The sequence below is a fragment of the Electrona antarctica genome (genome assembly GCF_951216825.1).
Source record: "Electrona antarctica genome assembly, chromosome: 2".
Taxonomy (NCBI): domain Eukaryota; kingdom Metazoa; phylum Chordata; class Actinopteri; order Myctophiformes; family Myctophidae; genus Electrona; species Electrona antarctica.
The window spans coordinates 2,030,819-2,046,769 of NC_136807.1; the positions used below are offsets into that span (position 1 = coordinate 2,030,819).

At 40.9% G+C, this 15,951-nt stretch overlaps 1 protein-coding gene across 2 annotated transcripts in view; it reads left to right on the top strand.

The window, feature by feature from the left end:
• LOC306916513 (syntenin-1-like) overlaps nucleotides 1–15,951 on the top strand; it is a 57,117-nt gene that overhangs the window by 13,316 nt on the left and 27,850 nt on the right. For both annotated transcript variants that reach the window (XM_079494403.1, XM_079494402.1), the window contains exons 3-4: nucleotides 3,045–3,252; nucleotides 12,662–12,762. In XM_079494403.1, coding sequence (XP_079350529.1) covers nucleotides 3,045–3,252; nucleotides 12,662–12,762 — 309 coding nt within the window. The remainder of the gene's footprint in view (nucleotides 1–3,044; nucleotides 3,253–12,661; nucleotides 12,763–15,951) is intronic.

Here is a 15,951-nt window from a genome sequence, read left to right on the forward strand (position 1 = left end):
GGAAAATAATCCCTGTCAGTTTGTTGAACAAATGTAAAAAATGATCACCAAAACAACCCTCTATTAAGCTGCATTTCATGTCCCGGAGCAACACACTGTGTCTGCCTACAGTTTGACGTGCAGAGACTTACTGTTTTCATATTCACTGCATGTCGTCTCTTGCTGTCGGGCGAAAAAACCTGAATGTCCAAATAAACCGTTACTTTTCAGGGGCAAGAACTAATCTCTGTTCCAATAGATCTAATGTATTTTGTTACAAGCCCTTGTTAATGCTTTTCATTGGTTCAAGATTAACACCCTGAGTGGAGTAAACGGAGGTTGGACAACCAACTGGGACAAGTCCTGGACCGGAAGTAGGCAGCAATGCATTGGACTCACTGGGCAACAGCCCAGCTTTAATGATCTTAAATCCATTTATTTTACATTGTTTTGTAGTAATAGTACAACATAAACATTACAGAGACTTTAGTTGTTACTGTACAATACTTTAAAACAGTTGTAATGTTGCACACATGCTTAAAATAGCTCTTATTTGCGTCGCCCTCGTTGAAAACAATGTATTTCCAACTCCAGCTTGTCTCAGTTCAGGCTGCATGAACAGCGCTCGAGCGCTCTGTTTCTGCCCCCTCAACATCGCAACTCTTCTATTAGATGGCTCTGGTTAGAAGTAATCATACCTCCCGTTGTTATCGATCCCCTCGGGGGTGTTTTGTCTACATCTAGCTACTTCTAGCTACATCCAAGATGGCGCCTGGTGCACCTTGAAATGGGCCCTGAAGAAACAAATGGCTGGGCGTCCTGATTTAATGGTTACAATACAAATACCCCCAGGCGTTCTAGGTGTCAATAAAACCCACAGACAGACTTAACCACTTCAACCCATTTCACTATACATTTTCAAAAACAAAACCTATTTAACCCATTTAGACCTGAGGACTCGATGCTGCAAATGTCTTCTTAAATCCTATCCTCTAGAAAACCTGTGTTTCTATCAGTGCTGCTCAAAGTTTTTTACGTCAAGAACCCCTAGAATTATATGCATTTGGCCGCCGACCTCCATCTCAAAATATGTTGTTCCAGGAACTCCCCCCAGAAGAATATGTTGTTCCAGGGACTCCCCCCAGAAGAATATGTTGTTCCAGGGACTCCCCCCAGAAGAATATGTTGTTCCAGGGACTCCCCCCAGAAGAAGAAAATAGAGTTTTTAGTTGTTGACGAAATTGTCTATATACCTATGATGACCTTTGATGACTAACCCATTGTCATCATAGGTTAGTTTTCAGGTAGTTTAACCTATGATGTCATGTATATATGTATATATGTATATCATGTAGTTAACCTATGATGACTAACCCATTGTCATCATAGGTTAGTTTCCATGTAGTTTCCTTTTAGTTTTCGTCAGTGAAAACAGGCAGTCGACGAACATCTTTTGTCATAGTATATTTGTCGAGGAAATCAACACTGTGCCGCCCTGACAGCGACAAGGTCTACCAAAAGGTAGATCGTAATCAGTAGATCGCATTACATGTCCCTAAAACATATATCATTTAAATAAAATAATAATTTGGCATCTGACACTTGACTTAAGGTGACTTGATTGATCACAAAATTGCCTGTTAACCCACAATGGAATACTTTGTTGTCTCCACCAGGCCGAAGGCATGGGGAGAGAGTATGTTTTGCACTCCGTCCGTGTGTGTGTGTGTCCGTGTGTCCGTGTGTGTGTCCTTCCGTCCGTCTGTTACCAGCTAATCTCCGGCACCGTTAACCCGGTCGATGCCAAACTTTGCACACACACTCCCTGGATGCCAACGATGAACCTCTGCCCCACATTTTCCAGAACGGCCTGTTATAGCGCCACCAGGAGGCCGCTTTGTGCAAAACAAGTTTTTGGACAGTACACCTACAGATTTTGTCCAAACATCACACAAATTGGTACACAGTCTCTCTAGAGCCATTCAACGAAACAGGTCTTTCAGATTTCTCAGACTCCATTCTGATTGGCTAAGATTGGCTTCCAAATTTCGCAAGAGTGCTCAGTTTCAAACAAAATGCTGCAAATCATGAACACATCGTGTGATTTCCGTGAAATTGTGCACGCACATTCCCACTAGGCCGAGGAAGAAATGCCACATGAACATTTTCAACTCAGCCTCATGGTGGCGCTATAACTGGCCGAAAAGTGTTTTTACCTCTAACTGCATGGATCTGTGGATAACTTTGTATGCCAACTCCCTAGAGGCCAAGGAAAAACCTTTGCCTGGAATTTTTCACATCTGCTCTTTATAGCGCCACCAGGAGGCCGACATATGTAAAACACATTTTCTAATATTACTCCTTCAGATTTTAAATTTTAAATTTCACGCAAATCAGTACACATGTTCTCCATAGTCATGTGATCAAGACGGGTTTGTTTGATTTCTCATAATCCACCCTCATTGGCTACGATTGGCTTCTAAACTTTTCAGGAGTAGCCCGCTTTGTACCCGTTTTGTACAAATCGCCACAACTACTCAACGCAGCGTCCGATTGCGGTGAAACTGTGTATGCATATTCCCACTAGGCTGAGGAAGAAATGCCACTTGACAGTTTTCGATTCAGCCTCATGGTGGCGCTACAACAGGCCAAGCCGCGTCTCTCACACACACACACACACACACACACACACACACACACACACACACACACACACACACACACACTTATATATTACTCCTACACATTTTGCCAAACATCACACACACTGGTGGAGACCTGTGCCCGGAAGGGCACTTTTTCTAGTTTTCTTTGTTGAGCACAAACATCAGTACCATTAAAGTTACCAATCTGGGAACCCATTGGCAAATGTAGTCCCGAGAGACTACAAAGAAACATAGAACATGTATTTGTACATTTTTGTAACTATTTACCGCAATGGGATAATATTCTTTTGGTGGCTAGAACTTGTTGAGCTGGTCATTTTGAAAGTAGCTCTCAAGTCAAAAAAGTGTGGGCACCCCTGACATACAGTCTCACCCCACTGCTGTGTTTTCTCCCCCCAGGCCCAGGCCCAATTCGCCCAGACCACCTCCACAGTGCCAGCCATCGCAGAGGGAACCTACCAACCCGAGGGGACGTACCAACCCCAGGGAAAGTACCAACCCCAGGGAACCTACCAACAACCCGAGGGAACCTACCAACCTCAGGGAACCTACCAACCTCAGGGAACCTACCAGCCTATGCCCGACACCCTCGGCCCAGAAGGGACAAGTGAGTCCCACAACATTGAAAGAGAAGCAGGACAGCCCCCCAAAAATAGACCTGCGTATATCTATGCCCCCAGGTGTCCGGTTGTGTCTGATCTCTCTCTCTCTCTCTCTCTCTCTCTCTCTCTCTCTCTCTCTCTCTCTCGTTTCACTCTCTTCTGCTCTCCATACTCTTTTCTGATACATGGGGTGTTCTTTTGACATGGGGTGCTCTGCTATTTCCGTCCACGAAAATATATCTTTAGAGCTTATTTTTGCATTTCCTATTCTGGCTATATTATGCTTAGATGATTTCTATTTATATTAGGGATAAATGTCCGACTGTAAAGACGAAACGGAAGTTGGGAGGGAGTCTCCACTTCCGCTTTATAGTTTACTCATGACAGCTCTTCCGTTGCTCCAGACTGTATGACGGAAGCATTTATATTTTACTCATGATCAGAGCTTCCGTTGCTCCAGACTGTATGACGGAAGCATTTATATTTTACTCATGATCAGAGCTTCCGTTGCTCCAGACTGCATGACGGAAGCATTTATATTTTACTCATGATCAGCTCTTCCGTTGCTCCAGACTGTATGACGGAAGCATTTATATTTTACTCATGATCAGAGCTTCTGTTGCTCCAGACTGTATGACTGAAGCATTTATATTTTACTCATGATCAGAGCTTCCGTTGCTCCAGACTGTATGACGGAAGCATTTATATTTTACTCATGATCAGAACTTCCGTTGCTCCAGACTGTATGACGGAAGCATTTATATTTTACTCATGATCAGAGCTTCCGTTGCTCCAGACTGTATGACGGAAGCATTTATATTTTACTCATGATCAGAGCTTCCGTCGCTCCAGACTGTATGACGGAAGCATTTATATTTTACTCATGATCAGAGCTTCCGCTGCTCCAGACTGTATGACGGAAGCATTTATATTTTACTCATGATCAGAGCTTCCGTTGCTCCAGACTGTATGACGGAAGCATTTATATTTTACTCATGATCAGAACTTCCGTTGCTCCAGACTGTATGACGGAAGCATTTATATTTTACTCATGATCAGAGCTCCCGTTGCTCCAGACTGTATCATGGAAGCATTTATATTTTACTCATGATCAGAGCTTCCGTTGCTCCAGACTGTATGACGGAAGCATTTATATTTTACTCATGATCAGAGCTTCCGTTGCTCCAGACTGTATGACGGAAGCATTTATATTTTACTCATGATCAGAGCTTCCGTTGCTCCAGACTGTATGACGGAAGCATTTATATTTTACTCATGATCAGAGCTTCCGTTGCTCCAGACTGTATCATGGAAGCATTTATATTTTACTCATGATCAGAGCTTCCGTTGCTCCAGACTGTATGACGGAAGCATTTATATTTTACTCATGATCAGAGCTTCCGTTGCTCCAGACTGTATCATGGAAGCATTTATATTTTACTCATGATCAGAGCTTCCGTTGCTCCAGACTGTATGACGGAAGCATTTATATTTTACTCATGATCAGAGCTTCCGTTGCTCCAGACTGTATCATGGAAGCATTTATATTTTACTCATGATCAGAGCTTCCGTTGCTCCAGACTGTATCATGGAAGCATTTATATTTTACTCATGATCAGAGCTTCCGTTGCTCCAGACTGTATGACGGAAGCATTTATATTTTACTCATGATCAGAGCTTCCGTTGCTCCAGACTGTATCATGGAAGCATTTATATTTTACTCATGATCAGAGCTTCCGTTGCTCCAGACTGTATGACGGAAGCATTTATATTTTACTCATGATCAGAGCTTCCGTTGCTCCAGACTGTATCATGGAAGCATTTATATTTTACTCATGATCAGAGCTTCCGTTGCTCCAGACTGTATCATGGAAGCATTTATATTTTACTCATGATCAGAGCTTCCGTTGCTCCAGACTGTATGACGGAAGCATTTATATTTTACTCATGATCAGAGCTTCCGTTGCTCCAGACTGTATGACGGAAGCATTTATATTTTACTCATGATCAGAGCTTCCGTTGCTCCAGACTGTATGACGGAAGCATTTATATTTTACTCATGATCAGAACTAACGTTGCTCCAGACTGTATGACGGAAGCATTTATATTTTACTCACTTCCGTTGCTCCAGACTGTATGACGGAAACATTTATATTTTACTCACTTCCGTTGCTCCAGACTGTATGACGGAAACATTTATATTTTACTCACTTCCGTTGCTCCAGACTGTATGACAGAAGCATTTATATTTTACTCACTTCCGTTGCTCCAGACTGTATGACGGAAACATTTATATTTTACTCACTTCCGTTGCTCCAGACTGTATGAAGCATTTGTAAATTGTGAGAGACAAACAGTCTGGTAACGTGAGACTACTCCATGGGGGGTCTGTCCGGCTGAACCCTCTATTCTTGGGAAGGAAATGGCTTCTGTTGCTCTGTTGTGTGGAGGACAGATAAAGACGTGTGGAGTCTCGTGTGAGAGGGCCGGCGGGGGGGGGGGGGCAGTGGCACGGAGGTCGGGTCCAGCCAGGGTCCAGGGTGGTTATGATGGGAGGGAATAGACCCTCATGTATGTATAATCTGTGTTCTCTCTAGTCTCTAGCCCTACCTCCAACTCTGTCTCGCTTTTCCTGCAACCACCACCACCCCCTCCTCCCCTTCCCTTTCATCTTATTTTCGAAACCTTTTCGGTTTTACTATTTTCAGGAGAGTCATTTAGACCTGAGGACGATTCTACAAATATCTTCTAAATCCTGACAGTTTTCTTTAAAAACCTCATGTTTCTATGTTTCTATGTCAGTGGTTCTCAAACATTTTCATGTCAAGGACCCCCAGAATTATGTGTATTTGGCCGCCGACCACCTTTTGAAAATATGTTGTTCCAGGGACCTCCCAGAAGCAAAGATTTGAGTTAAAAAACGTTCGCTCTGAAAGAATATTCAAAGATTTGAATATTTTCACGATTTTTCAAAAATAGCTGATCTACAAGCTACGAGCTTGTAGCTTGTAGGAAAGAGAGAGAGAGAGAGAAGCGAAAGAGAAAGTTATCCGACTGAAGAGGAGGGAGGGCACAGAGTGAGACAAGAGGGAGACTGAAGAGGAGGGAGGGCACAGAGTGAGACAAGAGGGAGACTGAAGAGGAGGGAGGGCACAGAGTGAGACAAGAGGGAGACTGAAGAGGAGGGAGGGCACAGAGTGAGACAAGAGGGAGACTGAAGAGGAGGGAGAGGGCACAGAGTGAGACAAGAGGGAGACTGAAGAGGAGGGAGGGCACAGAGTGAGACAAGAGGGAGACTGCTACAAAAGAAGAAAAAAAAGGCAGGCAAAAGATGGGCATGGCCCTCGAGGAGAGACGAGCAGAAAGCACAAATTCTTCACATTTTCACTCCCCCTCTCTCTCTCTCTCTCTCTCTGGTCTCTCTCTCTCTCTCTGGTCTCTCTCTCTACCTCTCCACCCCCTGCTTTTTATTCCAACCCTCCTCTGCCACTCATGGAGTGTCTTGGTCTAGTCGTGCGTTTGGATGCTGAGTCCTGTGGGCTTTGGGCCTTTTGTTTTGCCTAGCTAGCTACGGTAGCTAGCTGGCTAGCTATGAGTCACCATGGAGACTCATAGCACTTCTGGCAGCACTGCCAGGACATGGCAGGACTCAAGAGGGGGGGGGGGGGGGGGGGGGGGGGGGGGGGGGAAATGAGGGAGGAGGGGCCAACCCAAAGACTGGGGGTGAGGGAGGAGGGGGCAACCGAAAGGAAGCGAGAGAGGGAGGAGGAGGAGGAGGAGGAGGGAGTGGAGGAGGAGGGAGTGGAGGAGGAGGAGGAGGAGGAGGGAGTGGAGGAGGAGGAGGGAGGAGGAGGAGGAGGAGGAGGAGGAGGAGGCCACGTTGTGAGCTTGTAGATCGGCTATTTTCACTTACAGTAGTTTGGACCCCGGGGCGAATATCTGGGTTCTGTTTTGGGGTCACTGAAAAGTTTGGAAAGAAACATACTGGGAGAGACAGACTGACAGACAGACTGACTGACTGACTGACTGACTGACTGACTGACTGACTGACTGACTGACTGACTGACTGACTGACTGACGGTAGGCCGTTCCTGTCAGGAATTGAATGGCTGATGCCAGGAAAGTCTTACTGTACTCGGTGTACAGTAGCAGTGGCACACACAAGCTGCTTATTAACACATTCTGGAGAGCTGGACCTGTGTCTGCCGTCAGTCAGTCTGCTGTAAATGGGCAGCGAGAGGTTAACGAAGCATGCAGGAAAGAACCAGATCAACGATTAAAGACTAGGTCTAGTGGAGATAACCTGTGGCATACACACACACACACACACAGTCACACACACACACACACACACACACACACACACACACACACACACACACACACACACACACACACACACACACACACAGACCCACACACACACACACACAAAACACACCTTGATGGAGTGTTTGCTTCCTGTACTGCCCTAATGCCTTTACACCCTGTTAAGACTCAAAGTCCAGGTTCATACGCAGGGAAATCTAATCGGCTTTTTAAGGGTTTACCTTTTTATAATAAACGTGTCATTGATGTAAGACCACAACACACACCCAGGAGGCTCAGCTGGAAAGTTTGAATGTTGTTATAACGAAACCACACAATGTTGTTTACCGGATTTTGGAAGTACTAGGATTTGTCATGTGAATTAAATGGAACCTTTTTATTATGTGACCAGATTTGACTGAGAGCAAATTCAAGCTATTTTTTTAATTTTTTCCCCCCAAAATGAGTTAGACTCTTCACATACTAGAGCATGTCTGAGCACACACACACACACACACACACACACACACACACACACACACACACACACACACACACACACACACACACACACACCACAAACAGGAGGAGGCTAGGAGCGCTATAATCGGGAATCTGTCGAATCTTCAGTGTGAATATGAAATAAATGCTTAAACATGTAGCTAGGTGTAATGTTAGAGTCCACAGAAGACATGTAAATATGAAATAAATGCTTAAACATGTAGCTAGGTGTAATGTTAGAGACCACAGAAGACATGTAAATATGAAATAAATGCTTAAACATGTAGCTAGGTGTAATGTTAGAGTCCACAGAAGACATGTAAACATGAAATAAATGCTTAAACATGTAGCTAGGTGTAATGTTAGAGACCACAGAAGACATGTAAATATGAAATGAATGCTTAAACATGTAGCTAGGTGTATTGTTAGAGTCCACAGAAGACATGTAAATATGAAATAAATGCTTAAACATGTAGCTAGGTGTAATGTTAGAGTCCACAGAAGACATGTAAATATGAAATAAATGCTTAAACATGTAGCCAGGTGTAATGTTAGAGACCACAGAAGACATGTAAATATGAAATAAATGTTTAAACATGTAGCTAGGTGTAATGTTAGAGTCCACAGAAGACATGTAAACATGAAATAAATGCTTAAACATGTAGCTAGGTGTAATGTTAGAGACCACAGAAGACATGTAAATATGAAATGAATGCTTAAACATGTAGCTAGGTGTAATGTTAGAGACCACAGAAGACATGTAAATATGAAATAAATGCTTAAACATGTAGCTAGCTGTAATGTTAGAGACCACAGAAGACATGTAAATATGAAATAAATGCTTAAACATGTAGCTAGGTGTAATGTTAGAGTCCACAGAAGACATGTAAATATGAAATAAATGCTTAAACATGTAGCTAGGTGTAATGTTAGAGACCACAGAAGACATGTAAATATGAAATAAATGCTTAAACATGTAGCTAGGTGTATTGTTAGAGTCCACAGAAGACATGTAAATATGAAATAAATGCTTAAACATGTAGCTAGGTGTAATGTTAGAGTCCACAGAAGACATGTAAATATGAAATAAATGCTTAAACATGTAGCCAGGTGTAATGTTAGAGACCACAGAAGACATGTAAATATGAAATAAATGTTTAAACATGTAGCTAGGTGTAATGTTAGAGTCCACAGAAGACATGTAAACATGAAATAAATGCTTAAACATGTAGCTAGGTGTAATGTTAGAGACCACAGAAGACATGTAAATATGAAATGAATGCTTAAACATGTAGCTAGGTGTAATGTTAGAGACCACAGAAGACATGTAAACATGAAATAAATGCTTAAACATGTAGCTAGGTGTAATGTTAGAGTCCACAGAAGACATGTAAATATGAAATAAATGCTTAAACATGTAGCTAGGTGTAATGTTAGAGACCACAGAAGACATGTAAATATGAAATAAATGCTTAAACATGTAGCTAGGTGTAATGTTAGAGTCCACAGAAGACATGTAAATATGAAATAAATGCTTAAACATGTAGCTAGGTGTAATGTTAGAGACCACAGAAGACATGTAAATATGAAATAAATGCTTAAACATGTAGCTAGGTGTAATGTTAGAGTCCACAGAAGACATGTAAATATGAAATAAATGCTTAAACATGTAGCTAGGTGTAATGTTAGAGACCACAGAAGACATGTAAATATGAAATAAATGCTTAAACATGTAGCTAGGTGTAATGTTAGAGTCCACAGAAGACATGTAAATATGAAATAAATGCTTAAACATGTAGCTAGGTGTAATGTTAGAGTCCACAGAAGACATGTAAATATGAAATAAATGCTTAAACATGTAGCTAGGTGTAATGTTAGAGTCCACAGAAGACATGTAAATATGAAATAAATGCTTAAACATGTAGCTAGGTGTAATGTTAGAGTCCACAGAAGACATGTAAATATGAAATAAATGCTTAAACATGTAGCTAGGTGTAATGTTAGAGACCACAGAAGACATGTAAATATGAAATAAATGCTTAAACATGTAGCTAGGTGTAATGTTAGAGTCCACAGAAGACATGTAAATATGAAATAAATGCTTAAACATGTAGCTAGGTGTAATGTTAGAGTCCACAGAAGACATGTAAATATGAAATAAATGCTTAAACATGTAGCTAGGTGTAATGTTAGAGTCCACAGAAGACATGTAAACATGAAATAAATGCTTAAACATGTAGCTAGGTGTAATGTTAGAGACCACAGAAGACGTAAATATGAAATGAATGCTTAAACATGTAGCTAGGTGTAATGTTAGAGACCACAGAAGACATGTAAATATGAAATAAATGCTTAAACATGTAGCTAGGTGTAATGTTAGAGTCCACAGAAGACATGTAAATATGAAATAAATGCTTAAACATGTAGCTAGGTGTAATGTTAGAGACCACAGAAGACATGTAAATATGAAATAAATGCTTAAACATGTAGCTAGGTGTAATGTTAGAGTCCACAGAAGACATGTAAATATGAAATAAATGCTTAAACATGTAGCTAGGTGTAATGTTAGAGTCCACAGAATACATGTAAATATGAAATGAATGCTTAAACATGTAGCTAGGTGTAATGTTAGAGACCACAGAAGACATGTAAATATGAAATAAATGCTTAAACATGTAGCTAGGTGTAATGTTAGAGTCCACAGAAGACATGTAAATATGAAATAAATGCTTAAACATGTAGCTAGCTGTAATGTTAGAGACCACAGAAGACATGTAAATATGAAATAAATGCTTAAACATGTAGCTAGGTGTAATGTTAGAGTCCACAGAAGACATGTAAATATGAAATAAATGCTTAAACATGTAGCTAGGTGTAATGTTAGAGACCACAGAAGACATGTAAATATGAAATAAATGCTTAAACATGTAGCTAGGTGTATTGTTAGAGTCCACAGAAGACATGTAAATATGAAATAAATGCTTAAACATGTAGCTAGGTGTAATGTTAGAGTCCACAGAAGACATGTAAATATGAAATAAATGCTTAAACATGTAGCCAGGTGTAATGTTAGAGACCACAGAAGACATGTAAATATGAAATAAATGTTTAAACATGTAGCTAGGTGTAATGTTAGAGTCCACAGAAGACATGTAAACATGAAATAAATGCTTAAACATGTAGCTAGGTGTAATGTTAGAGACCACAGAAGACATGTAAATATGAAATGAATGCTTAAACATGTAGCTAGGTGTATTGTTAGAGTCCACAGAAGACATGTAAATATGAAATAAATGCTTAAACATGTAGCTAGGTGTAATGTTAGAGACCACAGAAGACATGTAAATATGAAATAAATGCTTAAACATGTAGCTAGGTGTAATGTTAGAGTCCACAGAAGACATGTAAATATGAAATAAATGCTTAAACATGTAGCTAGGTGTAATGTTAGAGTCCACAGAAGACATGTAAATATGAAATAAATGCTTAAACATGTAGCTAGGTGTAATGTTAGAGACCACAGACGTGAACCTTTTCAAGCCTGTTGTCTCAACTCGCTGTTTCTCTGCAAGACATTACTCTATAAGCCATTTCTCCAAAACTGGTGGGTCAAACTGAACAACCAATATGTCAATTGGAAGCTATGATTCCCTGCTTTCACATGACATGAAAAAACGAAAATTCAAAAAAATCCAATGGCAGCCCCTCGGTCAAATCTGGTCACATATATGTAACTGTATGACTCACTAGACCGGGCCCAACATGAGGAGGATGGAGAGCAACCCAAAACAGGAACGCTTTACGGGAGCCGCCATCTTGGAGCGCAGTGTTGTTTTCATCGACTAAAACTAAGACGAAAAATGTTTGTCGTCTGGTAACTTTTTTTTCAACTAAATAAACTAAGCTATGATGACTAAAACTAAGACTAAATATACTGACAATTTCGTCAACAAATAAAAACTGGACTACAATGTTATGAAGGGACTAGTGGACAAGAGATCCAGTAGAAGTCATTTTACACTTGGTTGCATGCTGAAAATAGCCGATCTACAAGCTCACAACGCGCCGCGCTGCGATGCGTTGTGAGCTTGTAGATCGGCTATTTTCAGCAAGTATAAAATCAGCCATTACGACGGCATCAAGGCCCGCCAAAACACATTTTAGTCGATGGAAACGGCGTCGGCTAATGCTTCCAGACGGTTCAAGAAGCGTCACAGGGTCCTCTTTGGGTCCTTTTTTTGTAGTTTTTGCCTGTCACGGGTAAATGGGCCGCCCAAGAACCGCCTGGCTTTAAATGTGTTAATAACTGAACTGTCTATTTTTCCACTTGCCAAATTTTACTTAAATTTGTTTTTTGTCAGACTGGGACCACCACATATCATAAAAATTTATTTCTCTCTCTCTCTTGTGCATTTTCTGTCCGAGATAGAGGAGACGTTAGCTCTATACTTTTGAAAGTTTGACAGCAGTATTTCAATGTTTTTGCATTCACTTAGTATAAAAAACATTTGCGAGTAGCAGCAATTTATTCAAATGTAATTCGATTTTTTCTCTTCTGTCCCCTGCTCTCTGTCTCCCCCCAACCCCCCACTCCACTTGTCCCAGCCCTCTACCCAGACCTCCAGGAGCTGGGAGATTACATGGGCCTGAGCCTGAACAGCGATGAGGTGCAAAGGAACCTGGCTCTGGTACCTGTGGCTGACAACGTAAGTGTTGACCCTCAACCAGTTAAAACTAGGTACCTGTGGCTGACAACGTAAGTGTTGACCCTCAACCAGTTAAAACTAGGTACCTGTGGCTGACAACGTAAGTGTTGACCCTCAACCAGTTAAAACTAGGTACCTGTGGCTGACAACGTAAGTGTTGACCCTCAACCAGTTAAAACTAGGTACCTGTGGCTGACAGTGTAAGTGTTGACCCTCAACCAGTTAAAACTAGGGGAGGTCCCGATACAACTTTAACCCATTTACACCTGAGGACGATTCTACAAATGTCCTGACAGTTTTCAGCTTAGGAAGGAATGGAACAAAAGCAAAACAATTCAAAGAATACTGTAAATTGCATTTTCCTCCTGTGTTAATAATAGTTCTTCTGGTATAATGAAGATGATGATGACACCCACATACCCTCTAGTTCTAGAGTGTTCTTCTGGTATAATGAAGATGATGATGATGACACCCACATACCCTCTAGTTTTAGAGTGTTCTTCTGGTATAATGAAGATGATGATGACACGCACATACCCTCTAGTTTTAGAGTGTTCTTCTGGTTTAATGAAGATGATGATGACACGCACATACCCTCTAGTTTTAGAGTGTTCTTCTGGTATAATGAAGATGATGATGACACCCACATACCCTCTAGTTTTAGAGTGTTCTTCTGGTATAATGAAGATGATGATGACACCCACATACCCTCTAGTTTTAGAGTGTTCTTCGGTCTTACTCCATTACCGCAAAACTGGAGTCAGGAAGCCACTGGTTTGTAACGGCACGTCTGCAGCAATTTAACCCATTTAGAACAGTCCGATTATAACAAAAACTATTATCTGTATTTGGCCCCCATCTGAAAATATGTTCCAGGGACCTCACCAGAAGCAAAGATTTGAGTTAAAAACGTTCACTGGGAAGGAATATATATTCAAAGACACATTTTCACGATTTACGGATCTGCAAGCTACGAGCTTGTAGATCTGCTATTTTTCTTCTTTTTTTTTCCAATTTACGTTTTATTGAATTTTAATCAAACATACATGTAAACAAAACGACTGACAATTGACAATACATACAACAAAACAAGACAATATACGTACAATCTGCTATTTTTCAATAGCTAAACTATAACATAATCCTTAAAAACACCAAAAGGGGTTCCCGCCCAGACTTTTCGTATGGTTGTGGTTTTCGCTGCTAAACCGTGCTGACTAACCCTGCGTGGTTGGACCTGCTGATGGTGCAGGAGGTGATCAGCTCTGCTCTCTTCCTAGACGAGGCCTCACAACGTTACACACTGACTCATCACAAGCCTGGAGGAGGGTTTGTAGGAGGGAGGGGTGTGAGCTCTCAGCTCAACGTGTGTGTGTGTGTGTGTGTGTGTGTGTGTGTGTGTGTGTGTGTGTGTGTGTGTGTGTGTGTGTGTGTGTGTGTGTGTGTGTGTGTGTGTGTGTGTGTGTGTGTGTGTGTGTGTGTGTGTGTGTGTGTGTGTGTGTGTGTGTGTGTGTGTGTGTGTGTGTGTGTGTGTGTTTATTACGGATCCCCATTAGTCCTCACTACAGTGAAGACTACTCTTCCTGGGGTCCGAACACTCATACAATCAATTTAAAACGTAATACAATGTATTTTTTCATTACATAGTTAAAAACAAAACAAAAGAAAAATAATTGAAGCTTTCTGTCTTCATACATTCTAGAAAATATATTACATCACAACAAATTTATACAACAATTTTACAAACATTGTATATCCTATTAATTGAATCAAACACTCACCAATCTAACTAAACATTATTTCTTTCCTAATCACTGCTGCCTTCAATTTCTTTTTAAAGCTTGATGTATTCTCTATATTAATAATATGTGGCGGGAGCTCATTCCAATGGGCTCCTGCTCTATACATTGCTGTTCTCTTAAGTGCATTTGTTCTAGGTATCAAAGGTGGAGTAAAGTGACGACCAACAGCCTGTCTGGTGGCATAGCTATGTCTAGTATTGGTGGGTTGTATCTGTAGAAACAACTGTGTAGGTTTACCAGAATGATATATATTAAACAGAAATGTCACAAGGCTACAAGCCAACCTTTGATCCACTCTCATCCATGACAGGGCAGCATGCATCCACTCAACACTAGTTCTCCCAGAACAGTGCAGAGCGAGGCGTGCTGCCCTGTTCTGAGTGAGCTGAAGTTTTTCCAAATCCTTTTTTGAAGCACTAGACCAAATTGTTGGGCAGTAATCAAGACTGGACAAAACTAGTGATTGTAATACAAGTTTAACAGTTGAACTAGTCAACAGATGTGCTCCTCTTCTTATCATTGAAATGTTTCTACTCATTTTAGATACCATTTTACTAATTTGCATCGACCACGAAAGAGTTTCATCAATAATCACGCCCAACAACTTGGCCTCTTTAACCTGTTCAATAGCAGTACCTTGTAAAACCAGACTCAGTTCAGGATTAGATCTCAGCATATGTCTAGAACCCAGCATAATACTCTTTGTTTTTAAAACATTCAGTTTTAGCCTATTTTCAATGACCCAGTTAGAAACCAGCATTAACTCCTCTTGTAACAGCATATTAACAGAAACAGAATTTTCATTTGATACATACATTGTAGTGTCATCTGCATAGATTTCCATACATGCACTTTTTAGTACATGTGGTAAATCATTAACAAAGATTGAGTAAAGCAATGGACCTAGGCAACTTCCCTGGGGGACGCCACATTGAGGAGTCACAATCTCTGACAATGTACCATTAAACACTACACATTGTTGCCTGTTGACCAAATAACTTTTCATTAATTCAATAGCACTTTCTTTAAAATGATATGCCGATAACTTCCTGAGCAGCAACTCATGATCTATCACATCGAATGCCGCACTAAAGTCCAAAAGCACAGCACCCACCATTGACTTCTTGTCAATATTTTTAAGCCAGTTGTCAGTTAGCGCTGTGAGTGCTGTGCCTGTTGAATATCCAACCTTATATGCATGCTGACACTCAGAGTTAATGCTGTATTCTTCAAAATAACCTTGAATTTGTTGATATATAACTTTCTCCATCACTTTACTGAGCACTGGTAAAATACTCACGGGCCTACTATTTTGACCAATGAACGGTTCCCCACTGCTTTTTGGCAGTGGAGTAACCTTTGCAATTTTCCATAGCTGTGGGAAAAC